Here is a 26,004-nt window from a genome sequence, read left to right as displayed (position 1 = left end):
CAGGTAGTTTCCGCCCATTGTGTCCCGTTTGAGAAACGTTTTCCAACCGAATTCACGGAATGAATACACCCCAATTGGCAGTCAGAGGGAGAAAAAACATGTCTGCCCCCGTTAAAGCAATGCTGCCATAATCCAATTTGGTAGAGATTAGTGTAAAAACGGTATTATTCTGGAATACAATATATTATATTGAATCAAAAACGCGGCATCGTAATCGATATATAGCTACTGTAATGAAGACTTTCTGCGGACGTGCCAACCCGACCACAGGCGCGTTGGATTGGGTCGAGGAGAGTGAGGAGTATGACTACCATCAAGAGATTGCCAGGTAGTTAACGTTATGCTAGCAAGCCAACCACTTATGTTCCATTAAAATAGTCCGCCAATGCAACATTTCGTTTGTATATAATTTAATATTAATTTATTGCACTAGCTATACAAAGCACTATTTTCTGTCTTTGTCAAATCACTTTTTTAACCATGAGGTGAGCTCGATTAAGCGTCCGGGGCGTTTAGGCAGTTTTCCCACGTCCGTATCTGATCAAATGATGATCACCGGTTTGTTTCTCAGGTCCTGCTATGCTGATATGCTGCACGATCACGATAGGGTGAGTGTGTGTCCATGCTTCCTTTGACAGGAAACAACACTTACAGCATATAGTTTGTACTTTCCCTGTATGTTTCTGTGGTTCTCTGCCCGGGGGTACCCCTGAAGTACCCCTGGTTGGGAACCACTGATGTATCTAAACCTCTTGTCTGCCCTCCAGAATGAGAAGTACTACCAGGGCATCAGGGCTGCTGTGAGCAGAGTGAAGGCACGGGGTGATAAAGTCATCGTTCTGGACATTGGCACCGGAACAGGACTGCTGTCCATGATGGCTGTCACAGCTGGGGCTGACTACTGCTATGCTGTAGAGGTGAGCATGAGTTTGCTGAAACCCACACACCATTGGCAAATCAATCAAATAGCATTTAGAATTCACCGTCAATGACAGGATAGTGGAAATGGAAAATAGGAAAAGGTGTTCTAATGAAGAATGGATTTTGAAACCCCATTTTAATTGTGATTTGTTTGTCTTATCCAATAGGTTTTCAAGCCCATGGCAGATGCTGCTTTCCGAATAGTGAAGAAAAATGGCTTCTCAGACAAGATCAAGATCATCAATAAACACTCTACAGAAGTGACAGTTGGACTAGGTAAGTCACACGTGTCATACACACAGTCATGTGATGTACAGTTGTGCTGATTCAAATTACTTTTCAAATTGCCTGTGCCGCAGCATCAGTAACTCCCGTGTGTGACAAACTCCAAGTTTGACAGAAAGTGCAAAGTTTGTTTTTGAATCATCTTAACAATAACACATGTAATGACCTGTGACCTGAAATATGCCTCATACAGTGCAGTTACATCCACTTTGGATCACTTTTCTTTAACTGTGCAGAGAAACCTTTTAACCTCAACTGAATGTTATCATAAGATTGCTACATGTGTTTTCACTCCAGATGGAGACATGCAGACTCGAGCCAACGTCCTCGTCACAGAGCTGTTTGACACTGAACTAATTGGAGAGGGAGCCTTACCCAGCTATGAACACGCTCATCTCAACCTGGTCCAGGTAGGTGTGTGTGCTTGCGTGCACGTGTGTGTGTGTTGTGAGAAATAATCAGACGTGTGAAGCAGATGTGTATTTCTCCTGTAGGAGGGCTGTGAGGCTGTGCCCCACCGTGCCACAGTGTATGCCCAGCTAGTGGAGTCAGAGCAGTTGTGGAGTTGGGCACAGTTACAACCCATGGAGGTGGATGGTTGCAAACTGCTGCCTCCTCCCGCTGTAAGCCACTGTGCTGGAGCCCACTCTGTCTGTGACATCCAGCTCAGCCAGGTGCCCCCTCACCGCTTCACACCACTAGGGCCTCTCTGCACCATGTTCAGGTCAGATGCACATTTTTGAACAAACATTTATTATTTATATATTCCCAATGAATCGTCTCCATTCAGTGGTAATTTATGCCTTTCTCTCTTTTCTTCTCTCCCTCCCAGTGTGGACTTCAGTAAGCCAGTGAGCAGTGCCCCTCAGTCCCACTCCTCTAGCTTCCCAGCTCAGTCCAGTGGCCGGGCTCAGGTGGTCCTCTCCTGGTGGGACATAGACATGGACCCCAGCGGATCCATCGTGTGTTCCATGGCTCCCAGCTGGACCTACCCAGACCCTCAGTCCGCTCCTGTAAGTGCAGTGGGTATGTCATGGATGCACATGTGTGATACAGTTTGAGGAAGTAATGTTTGTCTGTCTTTTTAGTGGCGGGATCACTGGATGCAGAGTGTCTACTTCCTTCCTGTGGAGAGGAGGGTGGCAGAGGGAGAGGAACTCAGCCTTACTGTCTCCCATGACGACTACAGCCTGTGGTACAGCCTACAGCCCGACGGGTAACTAACTCCTATACACACAAACACACACACCCTAGACTACTTAGATGTACAAAACTGTCTGTAGTTACCTAATGTTGCACAAACAAATGAGGGTGAGTAAAGGTTGTCTAATCAGAGCTGTGTGTGGTTGTTTATGTCCTCTCAGTCAACAGGGCTCGTTGAGTGAGGCACCACCTTGTCGGCCATGTTGCGTCTGTCAAGCTCACCTGGTGTGGACACGCACACGCTTCGGGGAGCTCAACGACCGCCAGCGCACACAGAGCTACGTCAGAGCTCTACGCAGTGTGAGTGATGAGGTTTGAGGGTCGGGTATAGAGCAGGGTGTGTGCGGCTTTGCCATAATGGATATGGTGTAGCTACTATTCGATCCAGATAATGAATATGGGTGTTTGTCAATTTTAGGTTGTAAAACCAGACAGCGTGTGCGTAGGGGTCAGTGATGGGAGTCTGTTACCCGTCTTCGCTCACATGCTTGGAGCTAAGAAGGTATTACTATTTTTACTTTGTCATGCTCTTACTTGTATATTTTTACTCACCTATTTGGTTTTTGAAATGATTCCAACAAGGCCACGAAATAAGGTTTGTCTGTGTCCATCCAGGTGTTCAGTTTGGAAAGCTCTGGAATGTTGAAGCAGGTCATTGAACAAGTGAGAGTCCCCATAACAAAAGCTTTTACTTCGTTCAAATCTATTAGTAAAAGTCAATGAACACAAGGTTGCTAGTTGCTAAAACGTGTATATCTCTGTAGGTGCTGAATGCCAACTCCATGAGCGGAGGAGTTCAGATTCTGGGGATTCGTCCTGATCAGCTGTCCAGTACCGACCTGGCGGGGGAACCGGTATGAACAGTAACACTATTCTGGGGTGTTCTGTATATGATATACAGTATTAGAATCCCCTGAACAGCGTCTGTACAAAAACTATTTTACACTTTTAAAAGTTTTTGTTAACTCTTTTCTACTGCTTTCTATTTTATTTATGTATTTATATTGTTTCATGTGTCCCCTAGATATCAGTGTTGATAGGCGAGCCCTACTTCAGCACCAGTCTTCTGCCCTGGCACTCCCTGTACTTCTGGTACTGTCGTACTGCCCTGGTCCGTCTGCTGACACCCAATGCCACCATCTTGCCTTGCTCTGCCACTCTGTGCATGGTCGCCGTGGAGTTTCAGGTAAGAGATATTGGCATCTGTAGTAAAATGAAAAGTAAACTTTTGAACTTGTGTGCCTCTCTCATTCACTCAACCTCTGTCAGGATCTGTGGAGGATAAGAGCTCCTTGTGGTACATGTGAAGGCTTTGACGTTGGACCTATGGATGAGATGGTTCAGGTTAGAATCCACCTCTTTCAATATGGACATAATTTAATTTGGAGAAAAATACACTTTTTTATCAAAGATGGGAATGGGTACTGCTCTAGTCTTCATTAGCGCTCACTCACAGCAGTGCACCTTTTTAACACTCCCCGCGCAGCAGTCTCTGGATTTCCGTGAGTCCCATGAGGCTGAGCCACAGCCTCTATGGGAGTACCCGTGTCGGGCTCTGACCCAGCCCAGAGCTGTCATGACCTTTGACTTCCTACAGTGTGTTCCTGAACAGCCAATCAGATGTCAGGGATCACTACCATTTACGAGGTATGGACTCTTATTTTGGTCTCAGATTTTTTTCTTTCTCATACCGGTAAGTAAATTGTCATTATGTCCTAGCCAGAGCACATTCTCAAATATGCTCTGATAACAGCATTCCAAATGGTCCTGAACACCATTTGTGTTTCTGTACAGGAGGGGACGTTGCCATGGTGTGGCCCTGTGGATGGAGTACCAACTGAATGATGACATCAAAGTTAGCATGGGCCTGACGAGACCAGTCAGTGAAGAGGTACTAACATCCCTCATTCAATACTACTAATGCATTGCAATTTCTATTTTTCTGTAATTCAATATGAATACCCGAATAAGGTTAAATGGTTGAATAGTAAATTAACCCCTCTTGTTCCCCTGTAGGGTGCCTGTGAATGGAGTCTCCATCGGAAACAAGGCGTGTACTTCTTCAGGTCCCCCTGGGAGAGCTCAGGGGATGGAAGGGCCTCAGTGTCTTATAGTTTCACCTTTGAACCCAGCATCGGGGATATCAAAATGGATTTCACAGTTGCCTCACAGTGATCTGTATTGGTACACATGAAACTGGACATCTCTGGGTTGGCTTCTATGAAGAGGACAGACATTTTAAATTACTCTAGTAAAACCAAATACTGATGGATGGTGTTTGTTTTATATTTTATTCTTGTGCTTTTAAGTGTGAAAGTGAATATATAAACAGGCCATGCTTGAAGGATTGTCATTGACTTATTAAATGGGAAATCCTGAAAATAGACTACCACTTTTTGTAGAAAACAATCCAGATAGTAATATACACACGGTTAATTGAACTGACATTTATTATGGACACCTGTATGTTGAAATATGGTGAGTGCCCTGTGAAATCTTCATTGTATGATATGGCCAGGAACAGTTGTCACGTGGTCAAATAAGCCTGTAAACCTGGATCGATTCAGTAATGTTTCACTACTCCCAATACATTTACTCAAACTCTGCCTGCTTTTTGCTCTTATACATGATGTAGAAGAGCCATTCTGACCATCTCAGTGAGAACCTGGCATTGGTCATGGACTCCAGGGGGTGGGAGGTTAGAATGATGTAAGGAATGTGATATTCCAGAAAGTACATATTGTGGTTGTTCCTAGGTATCATTTAGCCCTGTGTTGGCTAGTACGATCTTCTCTCCAGGTTTGAAGGCAGGCATCCCAATGTATGGACAGCTGGCACATCGGAAGGCATCACCCAGGTAACACTGAAATACAGGTCAAAAGATCTGGTCAACAATTACAAACTGGCTTCACAAAGATGCTGGTGTTGACAAAGCCATGGTGGTTGCATATGGGCAAAGAGTGACACTCACACTTCCACAGGCGGACTTGGGCTGGCTGATTGTCTTGGCGCCCTTGCTCTCCTGTTCCAACTCTTCAGCAAGACCACAAGAGCTACGTAGGAGTAATGACAAACAAGGCAACCGTAAGCATGCCGTCCCCCTTGGGCTAAGTGTCATTTTGTAAATTCCGGATCTATGGCAAGAAGCATCATTCACCCAAATTGTTAAAATCAGGCCAGTTGTGTTGGATATCGCATGGGTTTGCTAGACTCATTTCAGCACTGAGTCAAACAGAAACATGTTCATGGCTTGTTATAGCATCACTGTGTGGTTGATATGAATGTTCTCGCATATGTTGATACTTGAGTGTTTGCAACATATGCACCAAAATTGTGTTTGATTATCCTTGACTGATTTATATGCATTTGTGCCAGACCACACCTGGCACAAATGGTCAATAGTGGCCAGGTACTATTCAGGAAAATATTACATTGAGAGACCTTTGTCCATAGATCCCATATACCACTCATTTGGTGCCAGCAGAGTAGTGTTTTTTTCACAAAATGTAAAAATGGAGGATAATCTGACCTTATGGGTCCCTACGGAAAATGTGTTCCTTGTGGGGAGAGGGCCCTATGTACCGAATTCCATGACTTAAGGTCAAACGGGGTGAGGGGTGTAACCTTTCAAAGTTTGCATTTTCAATCTGGAGAAAGATCCACAGTCGCCTCCCCAATTTCATTGTGGGGGACATTTACAAGAGAATAGTTATGATTCAAGGCAACCATGTGTGATTATCTCCATATTTGCACTAGAGATATTCAATAATCAGTTGAACTTAGTCTCTTGGCGATGATGCCAACTAAATTGTTGGTGTATGGGTGAGCCCTCTTTTCTGTAACCAAAGAGAGTGAGGGGTGTTTCTTACCAGTTCTTGCAAGCCTTCTTTTTCTTGGTGGTTCCGTCACCACAGGAGGGCGCTTTGAGGGAGGCTGCGTCTGGCTTCTTAAAGTCATCTGCATCCAACAGAGCATCTGAATCTACCAGGTCCTGAGAAGAAAAGACAGGGGAGTGGCATATTGAGAATCACCATCAGAGAAATATGAAAAACAAAAAAACCACACAAATCACTCACCACATCATCATCATCCATGTCATTGGCTGACAGGGTCCACGCCTTGGCAGCATTGGGGTCAAGTGCAGGTTTGTCTACTGAAACAAGAAAATCAATTACATTTTCAAAAGGAGACCTGGAGGAATAGTATGAAATGTTAACCGAAGGAAGGAGAACTCCACATACCTGGTTTTGAGGTCTTTTTCCCAAAGGAAAACTTCAGCTGGCTCGAAGAGCCCACTTCAAAGTTGGGTTTAGAAGCAGACATGCGCACCCTGGATAGAGTGTTACCCTGGAAGCCTGTGAATGTCTTCAGGGCAGACACAGCCTCTGGGGTCAGGGGTTCTTTACTGACCTGTCAATGTTAAAGAAAACATGAGTAGAGTACACAGTGCCTGGAGGAGTGACATTCCAGTGCTGGTTTACTCACCTCAGTCACTGACACCAGGCCAGACAACTTCAACACTGATATAAGCTTCTCAGCAGTCCTCACTTTTTGGTCATCAGTTCCTAAGAACAAGGACAGGTGTCAAGAATCTGAGTCCTTTACTATGTGTCCTCAATCATGACCAGGACACTCAAACACTTGCGCTCTCCACCTTCTTACCTGTAACAGGTTCTTCAAGCACTAGTTTTCCGTCAGGTTTGATCACTCTGGCCATCTCTGCTAGTGTCTCTGAGGTGTGGACAGAAAAGCTGTCAGAGAGTAGACTTGAGAGGACCCAGTCGTAGCTTGATGCTGCATGTGAAGCTGAGGAAAGGAGTTCATAAAATGGTATAATCCGATGCCCTTATAACAAGTGTATATATAGCTAGACATATCAGACATGGGTTGTTCACACCCATGACACCCACCAGCTCAGATTTTTTTAAGATTTGCATTCCTGCAACTGTATTTTGTTGATATACCCAACATCTGATTTGAACCAAACTTTTTTTTCTAATAATAAGACATGAGGAATCCAAATAAATAGTCAAAAGCCACCCACGGACCCCCCACGCCAGACCCACCAACAACGAGTATACCGTATCAGTTCTCCATGTCTGACAAGTACTATATGTAGTATGGAGCCGTTAGGGTTATGTCCCATCCTACATCCTGATATTCTGACCACTAGATGGTGCTGTTCCTGCTAGTAGGTAATTAAAAAATTAAGCCCCCCCCCTCAATGTTAAAGGGGAAATGACATATTGGTTTCCTTACCATGTAAGCAGTTTATGGACAAGTTATGACAGCAACCCATGCTTTGGTTTTGTTTACTTGGCCAAACTCCAACGTTTTTGCATTTGTGGGACAAATCCAATGCAAGTCAACGTTAGCTATAATAGCATTTTTGCTATTGAGTTAGTTATAAAATGTATTGTAAGATACTTTAGGATGATTTGGACATGAAGCATGAAACTGCTAATATTAGGTACCATTAACCATGTTTCCATCGACAGTTTTTATGCGATTAAAGTCATACCGTATTTTTAAAAAATCATGACAGCTGTACAATTTTTTAAATGCCAACAGAATTTGTTTGTTCGACCTGGTGGGATCTTTTTGTGTCGGTTAAATTAATTATGCGAGAATGGCGGTGGAAATGCTTTTATGCGCAAATATTTATATAATAACAACCATCATATTGAAGTAAACTTGGATATACGCGATGATATGTTGTGTGGTCCTCTCACTACAATTCGGGAAACCATGCAGTTTATTAGGCTACAGATGAAATAAATGATGAACTTCACAATGTTGTACAATGAAAGTACATGGTGATCTTGAAGCTCCTTTCAAATAAATATTGAGGGTCTTATTCTGGTGACATAATGATTGATTCTTGACTGCCATTTGACAAATTAATAATCTCATGTAGAATACCCTGCAGTAGGTTATCTGCAAACTGATGCCTAGAGCACACGTGCCAAGACCAGAGTAGTAGACACATTTGCTATTTAACGCAACAGTTTGTGATAAAACTATCAGTAGAGCTTTGGAAACACATTGAACTTTCGATTTTTTATTCGGTACATGTAACCTTACGTCGTCACACACTGATTTTTATCCACAACAAGTCCGTTTGGTGGATACACCGCTGCTGGGAAAATGCGCATATTTTCTTGATGCGGAATCTAAAATATTTGCATGGAAATCTGTCGCTAAATTGGTTGGAAACCTAGCTATTAACTTGCATTGGATTTGTGCCACAAATGCTAAAAAGGTAGCTTTGAAAGCATGGATTGCTGTCATACCAACAAAAGAAAATGCAGAACAGCATCATCTAGTGGTCAGAACCTGGTAATATCAGGATGTAGGATGGGACATAAACCTAACAACAGGGAGGGAAAAACGTCACCAAATTCACTGGGAATACATTACATTACATGAAGAAGCAATACTCAGAGCTGCAGCGCCATACTACTTGTTAGACATAGAGAACATACTGTATACTGGTTGTTGGGGTGGGATTGGAGTGGGGTGTATTTGCATGGGATGCGATTGGCGTGGGGGGGGGGGGGGGGGGGGGCTTTTGACCATTTCTTTGTAATCCTCATGTCTTACATTTTTTTGGGGGTCCAAATCAGATGTTATTTAATATATTTATTGAACATTACAGGAATCCTATAATTAAAAAATAGGCAACTTGGGTGCAATCAACTAGCTTAATTTCTTATACCGTAGATTATATTTCAACAAAATAATGTTGCAGGAAATCTCATTTTCTGTTTCTAACTACAGAAACGATTCCGTAACAATCTGAGATGGCGGATGTCAAAATCCTCTTTCTTGTGCTTTTTGAGGTAGAACGACCCACATGTCAATGCATGGGTTTAAGAACAAGCATAGGCCAAGTGTTGTAACAGATCCTCAGGTGAATGAGTGTCACTTCAAATCAAACTTTGTCACGTGCCGAATACAACATGTGTAGACCTTACAGAGAAATGCTTACTTACAAGCAGTTCAAGAAGAGTTAAGAAAATATTTACTAACTAAACTAAAGTAAACAATTATAAAAAGTAACACAATAAAACAACATTAACGAGGCTATATACAGGGGGTAACGAGTCAGTGTGCGGGGGTACAGGTTAGTCGAGGTAATCTGTACATGTAGGTAGAGGTGAAGTGTACATGTTGGTAGGGGTGGAGTTATGGGCTCCTGAGTGGCGTAGCGGTCTAAGGCACTGCATATCAGTGCTAGAGGCGTCACTACAGACACCCTGGTTCAAATCCAGACTGTATCACAACCGGCCGTGATTGAGAGTCCCATAGGTCGGAGCACAATTGGTCAAGCATCATCCGGGTTTGGCCGGTGTAGGCAGTCATTGTAAATAATAATTTGTCCTAAACTGACTTGCCTAGTTAAATAAAAATAAACAAATTACAGGTGAATACGCATAGATAATAAACTTACACATTATAAGTCTTTCCATATTCTCCAGGGACACTCGGCCATCGGTGCCAACCATGGCCCCTAGACTCTCTGCCAGCTTCTTCAGGGTTGTTGGGGACGAAGGCTGGCTCCACACCAAAAGCACCTTATCTCCTGCTTTCACACCAAGGTCTGCCATGGCCTCCTGCAGAGCAGCAATCAATTAATTCAATGTAATTTAAAATCGACTGAAGAAACCACCACAGGACAGCTTCTCCTATCTATCAGACTTGACTTATCTGAGTGGGTGGACATCCTGCTGATAACACAGCTGGGAGACAGGAGTTTTACAAGACCAGGGGAATACGCGAAGCAATAGGGTTTACACATTCCAAAATCTGTCCATGTACACTGTTCCCAGGGCGCCGAAGACGTGGATGTCGATTTAAGGCAGCCCCCCGCACCTCCTCGATTCAGAGGGGTTGGGTTAAATGCGGAAGACACATTTCAGTTCAACTGACTAGGTACACCACTTTCCCTTTAGTATTTTTTTTATGCAGGTCAATTAAAAAAATGTATTGCTAATTTGCTACGTGAGGATTATTTGATCTAAAATATGTTTCGTAATGGCTAGGTTGTTACGAACGCAGTAATATAAGTTGACGCATGTGGCATTTCGGCAACTTTATATTGGAGTGCGCCTGTTATTCACACGCGTATCTGCCCTATCACTGATCTCGCCTGCCTTCCATCTTTGAGGACATGCATTTCCATTGTTAGAGCGGTTATTCGACTATCTTGTCAATATAATAGATCATCTTTGACTAAACCACCCTGATAGCAGCAGTCACATGACCTGAGTGATTGCGAAACAGAAAGAATACACAATGCTATACTGATTTGTGTTAGGATTTCACATTTTCAGGACAAGTTACAGCCAGCACCTTGCATCAGTTACATATACATCAGGATTAATGTTAGTGTCTCTGTAGTTCAAGGCTAGAGTCCAACCTCATAAAAAACACACATAAAATGTGTAATATTATAGAACCGACTAGAAACCAAAAACGTTTCTGGCAAACGAAGCTACTACCAGTCAAACAGACATCAAGCATATTTAACCAACTTGTGTTCTATAAATTATATTGGTCTTATCGCCTCGTGTAATTGTTTTTGTGACATAGAAGTTAATTAACGCTAACTAGTATAAGCTAAAACGTTCAAATCAAAATGTATGTTTTCGATACGCAAACTCCGTGTAGTAATTCCACTTTCACTTTGAGAATTCTGAACATTAAATAGGGCAAAAGGGTTTCGGTCAAAGTTAGATCACCTTCTTGCTAACTTACCTCTCCGGTCAAAACAACTGTGAAATATTCGATTTACGTGCTGCTCAAAAGAGAGTCGCGTAAAAATGACGCGTCGGATATCTACAAAATACAGTTAGCAGCTAGATATGGCGGCGCTGCTACAAGGACTTCGAGTTGGAAGAGCCCTTCGATATCTTGGCAGCGGTGAGCCAAGACTTGCTAGTTGATCTTAGTCTAGACATTAGCTCAGGAACTTGTTTCTGGTAATAGTGTAGATTGATTTAGGTCTAAATCGCAAGAGAGCTTGCTAGCTAGCCAACCAATGGGAACACACTTATCGGAGAAGGTGATAATGAAGGACAGAATTAGGTTACATAATGTTGGCTAGCTACTCCTTGCAAGCTACATCTCAGCGCAAGAAAACATTTAACTTAGTTATCACAACTGCAAGTATTAAGATCTTCATTGCAATACACGTAGCTAGGTAACGTTAATATGCAATAATTTACCCCTTAAATTGTGAGAGGGTGGCGAGTCCAGTCAGCCTGCTTGTGTTTTCACAAACTACCAAGCGTCATATGGACTCCCCCACCCATTATTTGGCAACTATACTGAACAAAAATATAAAGTGTTGGTCCCACGTTTCATGAGCTGAAATAAAATATCCCAGACATTTTTATTTCGCACAAAAAGCTTCTCTAAAATGTTGTGCATGGAATTTCTCCTTTGCCAAGCAGTCTAAAGCACTGCTTCTCAGTCCTAGAGGCGTCACTACAGACCCTGGTTCGAGTCCAGGCTGTATCACAACCGGCCGTGATTGGGAGGCCCATAGGGTGGCGCACATTTGGCCCAGCGTTGTTAGGGTTTGGCCCGGGGTAGGCGATCATTGTAAATAAGAAGCTGATTAAATGGCATGATCATTACACAGGTGCACCTTGTGCTGGGGACAAAAGGCCACTCATGCAGTTTTGTCACAACACAATGCCACATATGTCAAACGTTTTGAGGGAGGGTGCAATTGGCATGCTTGACAGCAGGAATGTCCACCAGAGCTGTTGCCAGAATTTTATATTAATTTCTCTACAATGAGGCACCTTCAACATTGTTTTAGAGAATTTGGCAGTACGTCCAACCGCAGGCCACATGTATGGTGTTGTGTAGGCGAGCGGTTTGCTGATGTCAACGTTGTGAACAGAGTGCCCCATGGTGGCAGTGGGGTTATGGTATGGGCAGGCATAAGTTACAGACAACGAACACAATTGTATTTTATCGATGGCAATTTGAATGATACCGTGACGAGATCATGAGGCCCATTGTCGTGCCATTCATCCGCCGCTTTCAGCATGATAATGCACAGCCCCATGTCGCAAGGATCTGTACACAATTCCTGGAAGCTGAAAATGTCTGTTCTTCCACGGCCTGCATACGCACCAGACATGTCACCCATTGAGCATGTTTGGGATGCTCTGGATTGACGTGTACGACAGCGTGTTCCCAACAATATCCAGCAACTTTGCACAGCCATTGAAAAGCAGTGGGACAACATTCCACAGGCCACAATCAACAGCCTGATCAACTCTATGCGAAGGAGATGTCGCGCTTCTTGAGGAAAATGATGGTCACACCAGATACTGACTGGTTTTCTGATCCACGCCCCTACCTTTTTTTTTAAGGTATCTGTATTCCCAGTCATGTGAAATCCATAGATTAGGGCCTAATTTATTTATTTAAATTGACTTATATGAACTAACTCAGTAAAATATTTGAAATTGTTGCATTTATATATTTTTTGTTCAGTATAAGTTAGGCTAATACATGTGCTCAGGACACACGATGCAAAGTTTCAGTATGAACATAATTACAGCATCTTTCTCTGATTATTTATTCTAGTGGTAGTTCCAAAAACATCCAGTCCCCAGTGTAATGGCCTGAGACGAGGCTTGCACTGTGCTGCACGTCGGCTTCAGGAGGACAAGGACAAGTCCATCCCAGTCCCTCCATCCTCCACCGCATCCCCGACTACAACCTTCCACGAGCATTATCAGGCTCACCCATCTGAACATGACACAGCCACATCAACGCAGGAAGCTGCTGCTGCTGCTGAAAAGGCTCCCCAGCCCAACATCAGGTTAGGATGATACTGCAAACTGACACTTACACACCTTACCAATGCATAACATTACCATACCACATTGTGGCATTGCTGCTAATCTTGGACACCCAGAACTAACATCTTTAGTGTGTCAGATGCTCAAATAAGTTCTGGGGGTAGACATGTTAGAAAATGTACTAACGAGATTAGCGAAATCTCCACCCGTCTAAACCGTAACTCTGAGCCAGGTTCAGCCTGGCCACACCTGAAAAATCTGAGTACCAGAACAAAGTACCAATTGACAGATGCTACTATTTGTTACGTGCATCTGTCCGCAAGCGATTACATTGCAACTGAAACAACATTGTCATTTTGTTCTTAAGTTACTTCTATGCCATCCGTCTATGCTGTGTTCTCTCTTTTTTACCGCGTTATTTGTAACTTATTTTGAACATAATGTTTCTGCAACCGTATCTTACGGCAAAAAAGAGCTTCTGGATATCAGAACAGCGATCACTCACCTCGGATTAGACTAAGATTTTTTTTTCAACAAGCAGGACGCACAGGACATTCTCCAAACACCGGACAGGGCCAACATCCCCGTTATTTGCAAGAGGAGGAGACGCAGGTATAGAGGATACCGAGCGGGATGCTTCGTGAGGACCCGCAGGAGGCGAGTGGGAAAGCTGCCATTACCGTCAATATTACTCGCCAACATGCAATCATTGGTCAATAAATTAGACGAGGTACGATCACAAATATCCTACCAACGGGACATCAAAAACTGTGATATCCTATGTTTCACGGAATCGTGGCTGAATGATGACATGGATATTCAGCTAGCGGGATATTATACGCTGCACCGGCAAGATAGAACAGCACACGAGGGGGGGCAGCGGTCTGTGCATATTTGTAAACAGCTGGTGCACAAAATCTATGGAAGTCTAGATTTTGCTCGCCCGAAGTAGAGTATATTGTGATAAATTGCATGCCACACTACTTGCCTAGAGTTTTCAGCTCTACTTTTCGTGGCTGTTTATTTACCACCACAGACAAATGCTGGCACTAAGACCGCACTCAGTCAGCTGTATAAGGAAATAAGCAAACAGGAAACCATTCACCCAGAGGCGGCACTCCTAGTGGCCGGAGACTTTAATGCAGGGAAACTTAAATCCGTTTTACCAAATTTCTACCAGCATGTTAAATGTGCAACCAGAGGGGAAAAAAATCGAGACCACCTGTACTCCACACAGAGACGCTTACAAAGCTCGCCCTCCATTTGGTAAATCCGACTACAACTCTATCCTCCTGATTCCTGCTTACAAGCAAAAAGTAATGCAGGAAGCACCAGTGACTCGGTCTATAAAAAAAGTGGTCAGATGAAGCAGATGCTAAACTACAGGACTGTTTTGCTAGCACAGACTGGAACATGTTCCAGGATTCTTCCGATGGCATTGAGGAGTACACCACATCAGTCACTGGCTTTATCAATAAGTGCATCGAGGACGTCGTCCCCACAGTGACTGTACGTACATACCCCAACCAGAAGCCATGGATTACAGGGAACATCCGCACTGAGCTAAAGGGTAGAGCTGCCGCTTTCAAGGTGCGGGACTCTAACCCAGAAGCTTACAAGAAATCCTGCTATGCCCTGCGACGAACCATCAAAACAGGCAAAGTGTCAATACAGGGCTAAGACTGAATCATACTACACCAGCTCCGACGCTCGTCTTATGTGGCAGGGCTTGCAAACTATTACAGAAGGAAGCACAGCCGAGAGCTGCCCAGTGACACGAGCCTACCAGACGAGCTAAATCACTTCTATGCTCGATTCGAGGCAAGCAACACTGAGGCATGCATGAGAGCATCAGCTGTTCCGGACGACTGTGTGATCACGCTCTCCGTAGCCGATGTGATTAAGACTTTTAAACAGGTCAACATACACAAGGCTGCGGGGCCAGACGGATTACCAGGACGTGTGCTCTGGGCATGTGCTGACTAACTGGCAGGTGTCTTCAATAACATTTTCAACATGTCCCTGATTGAGTAATACCACCATAGTCCTTGTGCCCAAGAACAAAGGCAACCTGCCTAAATGACTACAGACCCGTAGCACTCACGTCCGTAACCATGAAGTGCTTTGTAAGGCTGATAATGGCTCACAACACGAACATCCCCTAGACCCACTCCAATTTGCATACTGCCCAAACAGATCCACAGATTATGCAGTCTCTATTGCACTCCACACTGCCCTTTCCCACCTTGACTAAAGGAACACCTATGTGAGAATGCTATTCATTGACTACAGCTCAGCGTTCAACACCATAGTGCCCTCAAAGCTCATCACTAAGCTAAGGATCCTGGGACTAAACACCTCCCTCTGCATCTGGATCCTGGACTTCCTGACGGGCCGCCCGCAGGTGGTGAGGGTAGGTGGCAACACATCTGCCATGCTGACCCTCAACACTGGAGCCCCCCAGGGCTGCGTGCTCAGTCCCCTACTGTACTCCCTGTTCACCCACGACTGCATGGCCAAGCACGACTCCAACACCATCATTAAGTTTGCAGATGACACAACAACGACAACAAAAACGTCACCGACAACGACGAGACAGCCTATAGGGAGGAGGTCAGAGACCTGGCCGGGTGGTGCCAGAATAACAACCTATCCCTCAACGTAACCAAGAATAAGGAGATGATTGTGGACTACAGGAAAAGGAGGACCGAGCACTCTCATTGACGGGGCTGTAGTGGAGCAGGTTGAGAGCTTCAAGTTCCTTGGTGTCCATATCACCAACAAGCTAGATTGGTCCAAGACGGTCGTGAAGAGGGCACGACAAAGCCTATTCCCAGGAATTCCCCTATTCTCAGGAAACTAAAAAGATTTGGCATGGGTCCTGAGATCCTCAAAAGGTTCTACAGCTGCAACATCGAGAGCATCCTGACTGGTTGCATCACTGCCTGGTACGGCAACTGCTCGGCCTCCGACCGCAAGGCACTACAGAGGGTAGTGCGTTCCAGCACAGTACATCACTGGGGCCAAGCTTCCTGCCATCCAGGACCTCTACACCAGGCGGTGTCAGAGGAAGGCCCTAAAAATTGTCAAAGACCCCAGCCACCCCAGTCATAGACTGTTCTCTCTACTACCGCATGGCAAGCAGTACCGGAGTGCCAAGTCTAGGACAAAAAGGATTCAACAGTTTTTACCCCCAAGCCATAAGACTCCTGAACAGGTAATCAAATGGCTACCCGGACTATTTGCATTGTGTACCCCCCAACCCCTCTTTTACGCTGCTGCTACTCTCTGTTTATCATATATGCATAGTCACTAACTATACATTCATGTACATATTACCTCAATCAGCATGTAGCCTCGCTACTGTTATTTTTCACTGTCTTTTTACTGTTGTTTTTCTTTACTTACCTATTGTTCACCTAATACCTTTTTTGCACTATTGGTTAGAGCCTGTAAGTAAGCATTTCACTGTAAGGTCTACACCTGTTGTATTCGGCGCACGTGACAAATAAACTTTGATTTGATTGTGCAGTTATGTAGACCAGAGTGGAGAACAAGGAGAAGACTATGAAACAGAGGAGCAACTGCAAGCGCGCATCCTTAACGCTGCGCTGGACTTTGTCCCACTACATGGTTGGACTGTTGAAGCCATTTCAGCAGGAGCTGAGGTTAGTGAGTTTAGGGAAGTTGGATTCACTGTAGTTGTGTGGATGGGACGGAGAGGTTGGAGAGTTTAAGGTAATGTGACTAAATATAATTGTTGCTTTCCTATTACTGTTTTCCTCTGAGCAGACCCTGGGTCTCTCAGCAGCTTCCAGTGGAATGTTCCAGAATGGGGCAGGGGACCTAGTCCTGCACTTCATCGCTCAGTCCAATACCCAGCTAACAGAGCAACTGGCAGAGCATCACAATCAGGTCCAACTTGGTCAGGCAGAGTAAGTTCCCTCATTCTAAAATTAGCAGGTGGAAGAATGATATTACAGTTAGGAATTAAACATCTGTGATTTGTTATTGGTATGTGAGCACGTGTTAACCACATAATTTCTTGCAGACCAAAGAAAACTGCTGAGTTTCTTAGGGATGCAGTGGAAACCAGATTGAGGATGTTGACCCCATACATAAATAATTGGCCACAGGTATCTTGCACACAACACAGGATAACAATTGTGCCCTAGACCTTGACAACTGACAGTTAATCCCCTCACCTTGAACCAGTTCAAGCTACTCCTTGATATAAGGTAGCCTAATCTTGTAACGTCTTCTTGACACACTAATAGAGGCAACCATTTATTACACCTGTACACCACAGGAGGTTGGTGGCACCTTAATTGGGGAAAACTGGCTTGTTGTAATGGTATCAAACAAATGGTTTCCATGTGTTTGATGCCATTCCATTTTCTCAGTTCCAGTCATTATGAGCTGTGCACAAATGTGCCATACAGCTTACTTAGAAGAAATGTATCACTGCCATCCACATTGTTAGTCTCTCCCAATTATTTATATATATTTCAAATATCCGTTTTTCTGCTGATTAAAGTATATCTCCCTTTCTCCAGGCTTTGAGTATTCTGTTTCTGCCACACAACATACCAAACAGTCTGAAGCACCTCTCCACCCTGGTGGATGATATCTGGTACTATGCTGGAGACCGCTCCACAGATGTGAGTCGATCCCCTCAGCCTAAGTACCCCTCTCCCCATGTCTTCCTCACCTCATACTATCTGGCCTGCCTCTGCAAAGGTTACTACTCACCACCTCTACCTCTTAGCACAGTTTACTCCTTTAATCCATCTCCTATGCTCTATAATATCCCTATTTTACATGTGGGTGCTACTGACATTTGTCTAACCCAAATACTTATATTTCCATCATGACGAAGGTTTTAGTATAGTCTGTCAACAACCACTATGCTTCAATTTTCCCTCTGTTCCCATCTCAGTTGAACTGGTATACAAAACGAGCTGCACTGACAGGGATCTATAACACCACAGAGCTGGTGATGGTACAGGACTCCTCCGAAGACTTCCAGGACACCTGGAACTTCCTTGACAACCGCATCCAGGATATTGTCAACATGGCCGACGCCGCCAAACAGGTACCATTTCCTCAGTCTGTGTATAGTCTCTTAATATACACTACCATTCAAAAGTTTGGGGTCACTTATAAATGTTCTTGTTTTTGAAAGAAAAGCTAATTTCTTTGTCCATTAAATTGACATCAAATTGATCAGAAATACAGTGTAGACATTTAATGTTGTAAATGACTATTGAATCTGGAAATGGCAGATATATATATTTTTTTAATGGAATATGGTCCCGTGTGGCTCAGTTGGTAGAGCATGGTGTTTGCAACGCCAGGGTTGTGGGTTCGAATCCCACGGAGGACCAGTACGGAGAGAAAAATATGAAATGTATGCATTCACTACTGTAATGGATAAGAGCGTCTGCTAAATGACTAAAATGTAAACGTAAATCTACATTGGCGTACAGAGGCCCATTACCAGCAACCATCACTCCTGTGTTCCAATGGCACATTGTGTTAGCTAATCTAAGTTATGATTTTAAAAGGCTAAATGACCATTAGAAAGCCTAATGGGCCTCTGTACGCCTATGTAGATATTCCATTTTTTTTAAATCTGCTGTTTCCAGCAACAATAGTCATTTACAACATTAACAATGTCTGCACTGTATTTGACCAATTTTATGTTATTTTAATGGGCAAAGAGTGCTTTTCTTTCAAAAACAATCATTTCTAAGTGACCCCAAACTTTTGAACGGTAGTGTAAGTAAATGGTCACCAGTAATGAAACGTATAAATCATTAGAAAGACCTCACTAGTATGCAACCTATATTAAGGGAACTCAATACGTGTATTTGACATCTCTTTTGCTATTGTGTCCTGTAGGCGGCATCCACAGGAGAAGCAGTGGTGCAGGGGCTTATGGGAGCTGCTGTTACGGTGAGGATGCTAGAGAGAATATGCATGTTTGAGATGCACAGAATAAAGGATTATTATAACACATTGACAGCTTAAACACTTCTCTAGGCATTGTAAAGATATGTTGTATCTGTCTTGAACACGCACAGCCTCATTGCTTGTAACCTTAGGTGGCTTTTTTCCCCCAAAATTCTGCATTGTTTAAATGATAATACCAGGCGCTGGCATTTGTTTAGTTCCAATTGTATTTTGTGTGTTTAGTAGTCACTGGAGATTTCTCTATTTTTCAGCTGAAAAATCTAACCGGAATTAACCAGAGACGGTGAAACAAGATGGCTATTTCTGTTCCACCATCCCCTCTGATCTCTGCCAGTCAGGAGTTTGTGTTTAAAATGGTTTTCCCTCACGCCCACTCCTATCCCTTTTGTATAAAGGACACAAAAATGTGATTGTATTTCAAACATTTTTGTTCGGCTCCATTGAGTGTTCCTAAATAAATTACGGATGAATTACAACAGAACAATGTTCTTTTTTTTCACCCAAATTGATTTAGGATGAGGACAAAGCATAATCGGAATGTGTCAACTAAGAAACAGATCTATATTAGATGTATCCTGTGTGTATTAACACCTATCCCTAGGAGTTCCTACAATGAGATAACAACACTGCATGGATTTCATCTTGGTGCAAAAAATGTTTTATTTAGAAAGTATTTCTAGACGTCACGGGTGTGACCCGGATGTTAAAAAGAACCCGCCCACCACGACTGACCAATCAGACTTTATTGATTTATTTTGGCCAATAAGCGGTAAGCAATTTGAGGCCTTCCCGGTGGCGTTGTTTTAGACCGACAAGACGTGTAAACTTCAATGTAAATTGCTTTTCTTATACGTTAACCATGCCGTATGCTAACCAGCCAATCGTGAAGATCACAGAACTGACGGATGAGAATGTTAAATTTGTCATTGAGAACACCGACCTGTCGTGAGTAGCCATTCAACTGATTATCAAAAAGTTGTTAGCTGGCTTGCGATAGGGTAGCCAATGTTAGCGCGCCTGCGATAAACTTGATAACCACAGCTGTAAATGTTTTTTTTTTAATCGTTGTACGTGGCTTAATAAGTAGCAATGGAAACATACGTGTGACTAACTAGCTAACGTTAGTTGGATGGCGCAGCGGGGCTTAAGCCAGCGACTCTCCTGGCTCTTATCTGGGGTCGTGGTGCTCGACGAAATGGAGGGCTTGGTGCAAGATAATATTCTTATTATAAGTGACTGCTATTGTCTAAAGTTTGACATTCATTCTTTCACATGTGTTGTCTTATTTATACAGGGTTGCGAATTCCATCCGACGTGTCTTTATGTCAGAGGTTGCAACAATAGGTAAGAGTCTGATTAAATCAGGCTGGACACAATTAATTGTTACTAGTGTATATACAGCCTGAAACGAATACCTGCTAAATCGTGTAAATAAATGGTCCTTACAAGCTAGAATGTTTATATAAAATTACATTTAAACTTACTCTACCGGTTGTATGTGAGATGTGTCCTTCAGCTGCTCGAAATTTGCCAAATGATGTATTGCAAACCGGAATTCGAGGCGTTTCTTGATGTGGGCGTTCCTTTATCAGATAACGCCAATTTGTGCCTGCCATTGGTCAATTCCGGTGTTATGATACTGGTTTCTCGACACAGATTATTTGTTTACATAGAAGGTTAGGATAAATACCGTGGCAGATTTTAAAAACGGTAATATCTTATGTTTTAATGAGTTATAGCTGAACAAAGACATGGATAATATAGAGTTGGCTGGTTTCTGTGCAATTGCAAAAAAGAACAATAACAGCTGGTGTGCGAAATTAAATATTAAGGAAGTCTCGAGGTTTTGCTCACCTGAGGTAAAATGTCTCATGATAAGCTGTAGATCACACTATTTACCAAGAGTTTATCTATTTTTTTGTAGCTGACTATTTACCAACACAGATGCTGACACTAAGACCACAGTCAATGAGCTGTATAAAGCCATAAGCAAAAAAGAAAATGCTCATCCAGAGGCGGCGCTCCTAGTGGCCGGGGACTTTATTGCAGGGAAACAAATCCATTTGACCTAATTTCGACCAGCATGTTACATGTGCAACCAGAGGGGGAAAAACTCTAGACTACCTTTACTCCACACACAGAGACGTGTACAAAGCTCACTCTCCCCTTCCATTTGGCTAATCTGACTATTATTCTATCCTCCTGATTCCTGCAAACAAGCAAAAACTAAAGCAGGAAGTACCAGTGACTCGCTCAATACGGCAGTGTCCAGATGACGCAGATGCTCAGCTACAGGACTGTTTTGCTAGCACGGACTGGAATATGTTCCGGGACTCATCCGATGGCATTGAGGAGTATACCACATCAGAACCGGCTTCATCAATGACATTGTCCCCCACAGTGACCGTACGTACATACCCCAACCAGAAGCCATGGATTACAGGCAACATCTGCACTAAACTAAAGGCTAGAGCTGCCATTTTCAAGGAGCAGGACTCTAACCTAGACACTTATAAGAAGTCCCGCTATGCCCTCAGACAAACCATCAAACAGGCAAAGCGTAAATACAGGACTAAGATTGAATCCTACTACACAGGCTCCGATGCTCGTCGGCTGTGGCAGTGCTTGCAAACTATTACGGACTACAAAGGGAAGCCCAGCCGCACAGTGACACAAGCCTACCAGACGAGCTAAATTACTATGTGCGGTTCGAAGCAAGCAACACTGAGGCATGCATGAGAGCACCAGCTGTGTGATCACGCTAGCCAGGTCAACATTCACAAGGCCAGGCGGATTACCAGGACGTGTACTCCGAGCATGTGGCACCAGGACAACAATCTCTCTCAACGTGATCAAGACAAAGGAGATGGTTGTGAACTACAGGAAAACAAACTATCATGGTCCAAACACACTAAGACATTCGTGAAGAGAGCACAACAACGCCTATTCCCCCTCAGGACACTGAAAAGATTTGGCATGGGTCCTCGGGTCCTCAGATCCTCAGTTTTACAGCTGTATCGAGAGCATCCTGACTGGTTGCATGACCGCCTGGTATGGCAACTGCTCGGCTATGAAATAACACATGGCATTCTCTCAACCGGCTTCATTAGGTAATCACCTGGAATGCGTTTCAATTAACAGGTGTGCCTTGTTAAATTAATTTGTGGAATTTCTTTCCTTAATGTGTTTTGAGCCAATCAGTTGTTGTTGTGACAAGGTACTGGGGATATACAGAAGATATCCCTATTTGGTAAAAGACCAAGTCCATATTATATCAAAAACCGTTTAAGACATGAAGGTCAGTCAATACGGAACCTCGCAAGAACTTTGAAAGTTTCTTCAAGTGCAGGCGCAAAAACCATCAAGCGCTATGATGAAACTGGCAATGTAGAAAATAGTAAAAATAAAATCCCTTGAATGAGTAGGTGTTCTAAAACTTTTGACCGGTAGTGTACATGTACATATGACTTCAACTAACCTGTACCCCCGCACATTGACTCGGTACCGGTACCCCCTGTATGTAGCCTCGTTGATTTTATTGTTGATCATTTTATTTAGTAAATATTTTTCTTAACTGCATTGTTGGTTAAGGGCTTGTAAGTAAGCATTTCACGGTAAGGTCTACACCTGTTGTATTCGGCGCATGTGATAAATACAATTTCGAATTGAGATTAGGATCATTAGCGTGGCTGGTTAGGATAATTACTGTGTGATAATTACTGGCGTGGCAGGTTTAGGAGAATGAGGTTAGGAAAAAGGTTGGGGTTAGGCTTAGCTACATTGCTACAGTCAACAACTGATGTCCCTGAAGCGAAAGAAATGTCCACAGACCAATGGCTAGCATCAATGGGTGTAACTTCATATCAGAAATGCCCCTAATTGCGGTCTGCAATTACTCTTCTCAAAATTTGAGACACGGTATCCACAGGAAAATATTGTTTACTCAACTTTTTAGAGGCATATTACCGGCTCTCTAAAACATTGGGTAAACAATACTTTCCTGTGGATATTTTATCTCAAATTACGAGCAGCTGAAAGACGAACAGCACAGACAACCGGTAGAGTACGTTTTTAAATGTAATTTTATTCATCATTCTGGCTTGTAAGGAACATTTTAGATGATTTTGCAGGCATTTGTGTCAGGCTGTGTATACCAATTAATTGTCTATTACAGCCTGATTAATCAGACTAGGTAAGATACAGCATCACCTGTGCTTGTTAGAATCTCATGAACGTGTAGACATTTGTTAGTCATGTCCTCCCCAGTCCCCACAATGATTAATATTTTTGGAAGTGTTCATGTCATTGTTTAATTTCAGCTATTGATTGGATTCAAATTGATGCAAATTCTTCTGTGATCCACGACGAGTTTATTGCTCACAGAGTGGGTATGTAGTTAATGTATTATACGATTCTACGTTTTCTTTCTCCCTTGTTTTCTCCTTTACACCAATATTGTACTGATCACTAACTCACTTAGTCTATGGTCACATTTTCAGGTCTTATCCCCCTTACCAGTGATGATGTTGTGGACAAGATGCAGTACTCCAGAGTAAGCATTTGGACACCTGATGAAGACCAGACAATGGCTGAAAGTTATGTTGCCAGCCATGCTCACTTGAAGATAAAACCACTAAGTCTTTTCTCCTCTATTCCCGTCTACCGCAGGACTGTACATGTGACGATTTCTGCCCAGAATGCTCTGTTGAACTGACACTGGACGTTCGCTGCACAGAGGACCAGACCCGCCATGTGACCTCACGAGACCTGCTGTCCAACCACCCTCGAGTCATTCCTGTGAGTGCGCTTCCATTCAACAGTAATTCACATACAGATTTTCCTCCCCTTATTATTTTGTTCGGAAGCGAGTTGACTTATCTTATGTGATCTTCAGGTGACCTCCAAGAGTCGAGACAATGATCCCAATGACTATGTTGAACAGGATGGTAGGCTGCTCTTACCAATGGTTTTCTATTAAAGTATTTTATTATAAATATTTGGTCTCTTACATTCATTGCTGCTCTCGCATTATCATTCTACCCTCTTCCTCATCTTGGCTCTGCCTCCTTCCTCTCGTCAGACATTTTGCTGGTGAAGCTTAGGAAGGGTCAGGAGCTGCGACTCAGAGCTTATGCCAAAAAAGGTTTTGGCAAGGAGCATGCCAAGTGGACCCTACAGCAGGGGTGTCCTTTGAGTATGACCCAGACAATGCACTGAGGCACACTGTTTATCCACGGCCAGAGGAATGGTGGGTTACATTTGAATGTTCTTAATGGAGGCCCATTACCGTATTCGGTGAGGGGGAGAGTTACTGTGAATTGACCCAGTGTTTTTCTCTGTCTCAGGCCAAAGAGTGAATACTCAGAGATTGAGGAGGATGAGGTGCAAGCACCCTTTGACCCCAATGGCAAACCTGAGAGGCGAGTATCAGTTAATTGGAGTCTAAATGGTTCTTTACCAGTCAGTACCAATGTATTGAATTACATGTCTGTTATTGAGCATTTGTGTCCTTCAGTATCAACTGTCGCATTCCAATGATGATGACTGTGTGATACAGGTTTTGATGGTGTTAAAGCAGTATGTGATGACAAAAGATGGTGAATAATGATCAGTAGGAAAGATGGTAGAGACGTCACTGTTAATTTGTGTTGTGGCACAAACTTGCAGGTTCTATTACAACGTGGAGACATGTGGCTCACTGCGACCAGAGACCATCGTCATGTCTGCTCTGGCAGTGCTGAAAAAGAAACTGAGTGATTTACAGACCCAGCTGAGCCATGAAATTCAGAGTGATGTCCTCACGATCAACTGAGTCCTGCAGTTTTAGCCAGTTCTACACCGTTCAGAGATCTAAAGCAGACCCAGTTCCAAATTATGAACTTATTTGATGGTGGCAAATTTGTGATATTGGCAGAAGTTGATCCAACCATATCAGCTCACCAACTGATATCATCTGTTGTTTCTACATCATCCACTGTATTGTTTTGTCTACATCTCCTCTTTGTAGAAGTTGTTTGCAGGATTTAAAAAACAAAGAAGAAAAAAAATATTTTGTGTAATGAACCTTTTTTTCAATAAACCCCAATCTTCATCAAGCCTCAAAGTGATTGCCTTTTAATCTAAATAAGGTGGTGAATTAGATAATAGGTGAGCAGTCACTGTGACTTGGGTATATGTAGCCTACTAATGTAGGCTACAAGGTGTCACTACATCAATGTTTGAAGAGAAACCTACAGCATCGCAATGGTGTCTTCCGATCATTACTTGATATTCATGCATCACTGGCCTGTTTTGGCTGAATAAGTGATCAGATTTCATTATTGTAGCTACCACTAAGGAAAGGAAATTGGGTTGATTTTGTTAGCCTTAATTAGCATTACAGGGTCCCAGCTTTTCAGTACTCAGCCAAAGCGTAAGTGTAGCCTACAACCTGTACTGACAAATGAAGTGCTGGCATGACAGCTGTTAGAGCGATGGGCCAGTAACCGAAAGGTCGCTAGTTCGATTCCCTGAGCCGACAAGGTGAACAATCTGCCCTTGAGCAAGGCATTTAATCCTAATTGTTCCAGCGTCAGAGTTGATAATGGCAGACCCTGGCCATGACACCACTCTCTGAAGGTGTCTCCAGGAGAGTTGGGATATGCAAAAAAACAAATGACTAATTCACAGATGCGTATTAATACACACGTGTACATGTGTGAAATAAGACATTAGCACCCGCCAAATTATGATTTATGTACATTTTCGGTGCTGCTCGAGCCCAATCTAGTCACTGCTGCAAAACAGAGCG

General features: G+C 43.3%; 4 protein-coding genes across 11 annotated transcripts; 3 read left to right on the top strand and 1 right to left on the bottom strand.

Moving 5' to 3' along the window:
* Positions 1-72: 72 nt before the first annotated feature.
* Positions 73-5,015, top strand: prmt7 (protein arginine methyltransferase 7). Of its 2 annotated transcripts, none has more exons than XM_014148906.3 (17): positions 73-328; positions 572-608; positions 768-917; positions 1,089-1,197; positions 1,504-1,616; positions 1,701-1,930; positions 2,039-2,219; positions 2,295-2,422; positions 2,571-2,709; positions 2,828-2,911; positions 3,025-3,072; positions 3,174-3,263; positions 3,434-3,595; positions 3,679-3,753; positions 3,899-4,056; positions 4,204-4,300; positions 4,426-5,015. In XM_014148906.3, the coding sequence occupies exons 1-17, from the start codon at positions 234-236 to the stop codon at positions 4,582-4,584; spliced, it is 2,055 nt and encodes a 684-aa protein (XP_014004381.2). In that variant the 5' UTR covers positions 73-233; the 3' UTR covers positions 4,585-5,015. The 2 variants fall into 2 exon arrangements, with proteins under 2 accessions (XP_014004381.2, XP_014004380.2); XM_014148905.3 differs by having other exon boundaries at positions 3,896-4,056.
* On the bottom strand, positions 4,682-20,784 carry ciapin1 (cytokine induced apoptosis inhibitor 1). Of its 7 annotated transcripts, none has more exons than XM_014148910.3 (9): positions 20,704-20,784; positions 9,863-10,025; positions 7,072-7,215; positions 6,895-6,974; positions 6,651-6,819; positions 6,486-6,562; positions 6,279-6,400; positions 5,381-5,462; positions 4,682-5,272 (listed from the first exon to the last, which is right to left on the bottom strand). In XM_014148910.3, exons 2-9 carry the CDS (start codon positions 10,017-10,019, stop codon positions 5,162-5,164), a joined length of 942 nt encoding a protein of 313 aa, XP_014004385.2. In that variant the 5' UTR covers positions 10,020-10,025; positions 20,704-20,784; the 3' UTR covers positions 4,682-5,161. The 7 variants fall into 7 exon arrangements, with proteins under 7 accessions (XP_014004385.2, XP_014004382.3, XP_014004383.3 ...); XM_014148907.3 differs by having other exon boundaries at positions 20,699-20,782; XM_014148908.3 differs by having other exon boundaries at positions 6,486-6,559; positions 20,699-20,782.
* On the top strand, positions 11,233-19,698 carry coq9 (coenzyme Q9 homolog (S. cerevisiae)). Its single transcript, XM_014148914.3, has 9 exons — positions 11,233-11,334; positions 13,021-13,258; positions 16,771-16,906; positions 17,031-17,173; positions 17,290-17,374; positions 17,795-17,899; positions 18,178-18,333; positions 19,143-19,196; positions 19,466-19,698. Exons 1-9 carry the CDS (start codon positions 11,277-11,279, stop codon positions 19,499-19,501), a joined length of 1,011 nt encoding a protein of 336 aa, XP_014004389.3. The 5' UTR covers positions 11,233-11,276; the 3' UTR covers positions 19,502-19,698.
* On the top strand, positions 19,807-25,310 carry polr2c (RNA polymerase II subunit C). Its single transcript, XM_045697197.2, is given in 10 exon segments — positions 19,807-20,159; positions 20,509-20,558; positions 23,534-23,602; positions 23,714-23,766; positions 23,883-24,011; positions 24,109-24,160; positions 24,295-24,381; positions 24,384-24,462; positions 24,560-24,634; positions 24,882-25,310. Coding segments are annotated over 10 exon segments (825 nt in total). The 5' UTR covers positions 19,807-20,073; the 3' UTR covers positions 25,027-25,310.
* Positions 25,311-26,004: the final 694 nt, after the last annotated feature.

The sequence above is a fragment of the Salmo salar genome, chromosome 16 (assembly GCF_965601325.2).
Source record: "Salmo salar chromosome 16, fSalSal1, whole genome shotgun sequence".
NCBI classification, from domain to species: domain Eukaryota; kingdom Metazoa; phylum Chordata; class Actinopteri; order Salmoniformes; family Salmonidae; genus Salmo; species Salmo salar.
This window is presented reverse-complemented; position numbering and strand designations above follow the sequence as displayed.

Bases quoted from the DNA above. Each gene is read 5' to 3' on its own strand.
- prmt7 (XM_014148905.3), top strand. From the start codon at position 234: ATGAAGACTTTCTGCGGACGTGCCAACCCGACCACAGGCGCGTTGGAT. The intron at 1,617-1,700 runs GTAGGTGTGTGT...TTTCTCCTGTAG, and splicing joins CTCATCTCAACCTGGTCCAG to GAGGGCTGTGAGGCTGTGCC. The intron at 3,073-3,173 runs GTGAGAGTCCCC...ATATCTCTGTAG, and splicing joins TGAAGCAGGTCATTGAACAA to GTGCTGAATGCCAACTCCAT.
- coq9 (XM_014148914.3), top strand. From the start codon at position 11,277: ATGGCGGCGCTGCTACAAGGACTTCGAGTTGGAAGAGCCCTTCGATAT. The intron at 16,907-17,030 runs GTTAGTGAGTTT...TCCTCTGAGCAG, and splicing joins CCATTTCAGCAGGAGCTGAG to ACCCTGGGTCTCTCAGCAGC. The intron at 17,174-17,289 runs GTAAGTTCCCTC...AATTTCTTGCAG, and splicing joins GTCCAACTTGGTCAGGCAGA to ACCAAAGAAAACTGCTGAGT.
- ciapin1 (XM_014148910.3), bottom strand. From the start codon at position 10,019: ATGGCAGACCTTGGTGTGAAAGCAGGAGATAAGGTGCTTTTGGTGTGG. The intron at 5,463-6,278 runs GTAAGAAACACC...ACTCCTACGTAG, and splicing joins AAGAAGGCTTGCAAGAACTG to CTCTTGTGGTCTTGCTGAAG. The intron at 5,273-5,380 runs GTGAGTGTCACT...CCTGTATTTCAG, and splicing joins CCAAGTCCGCCTGTGGAAGT to TGTTACCTGGGTGATGCCTT.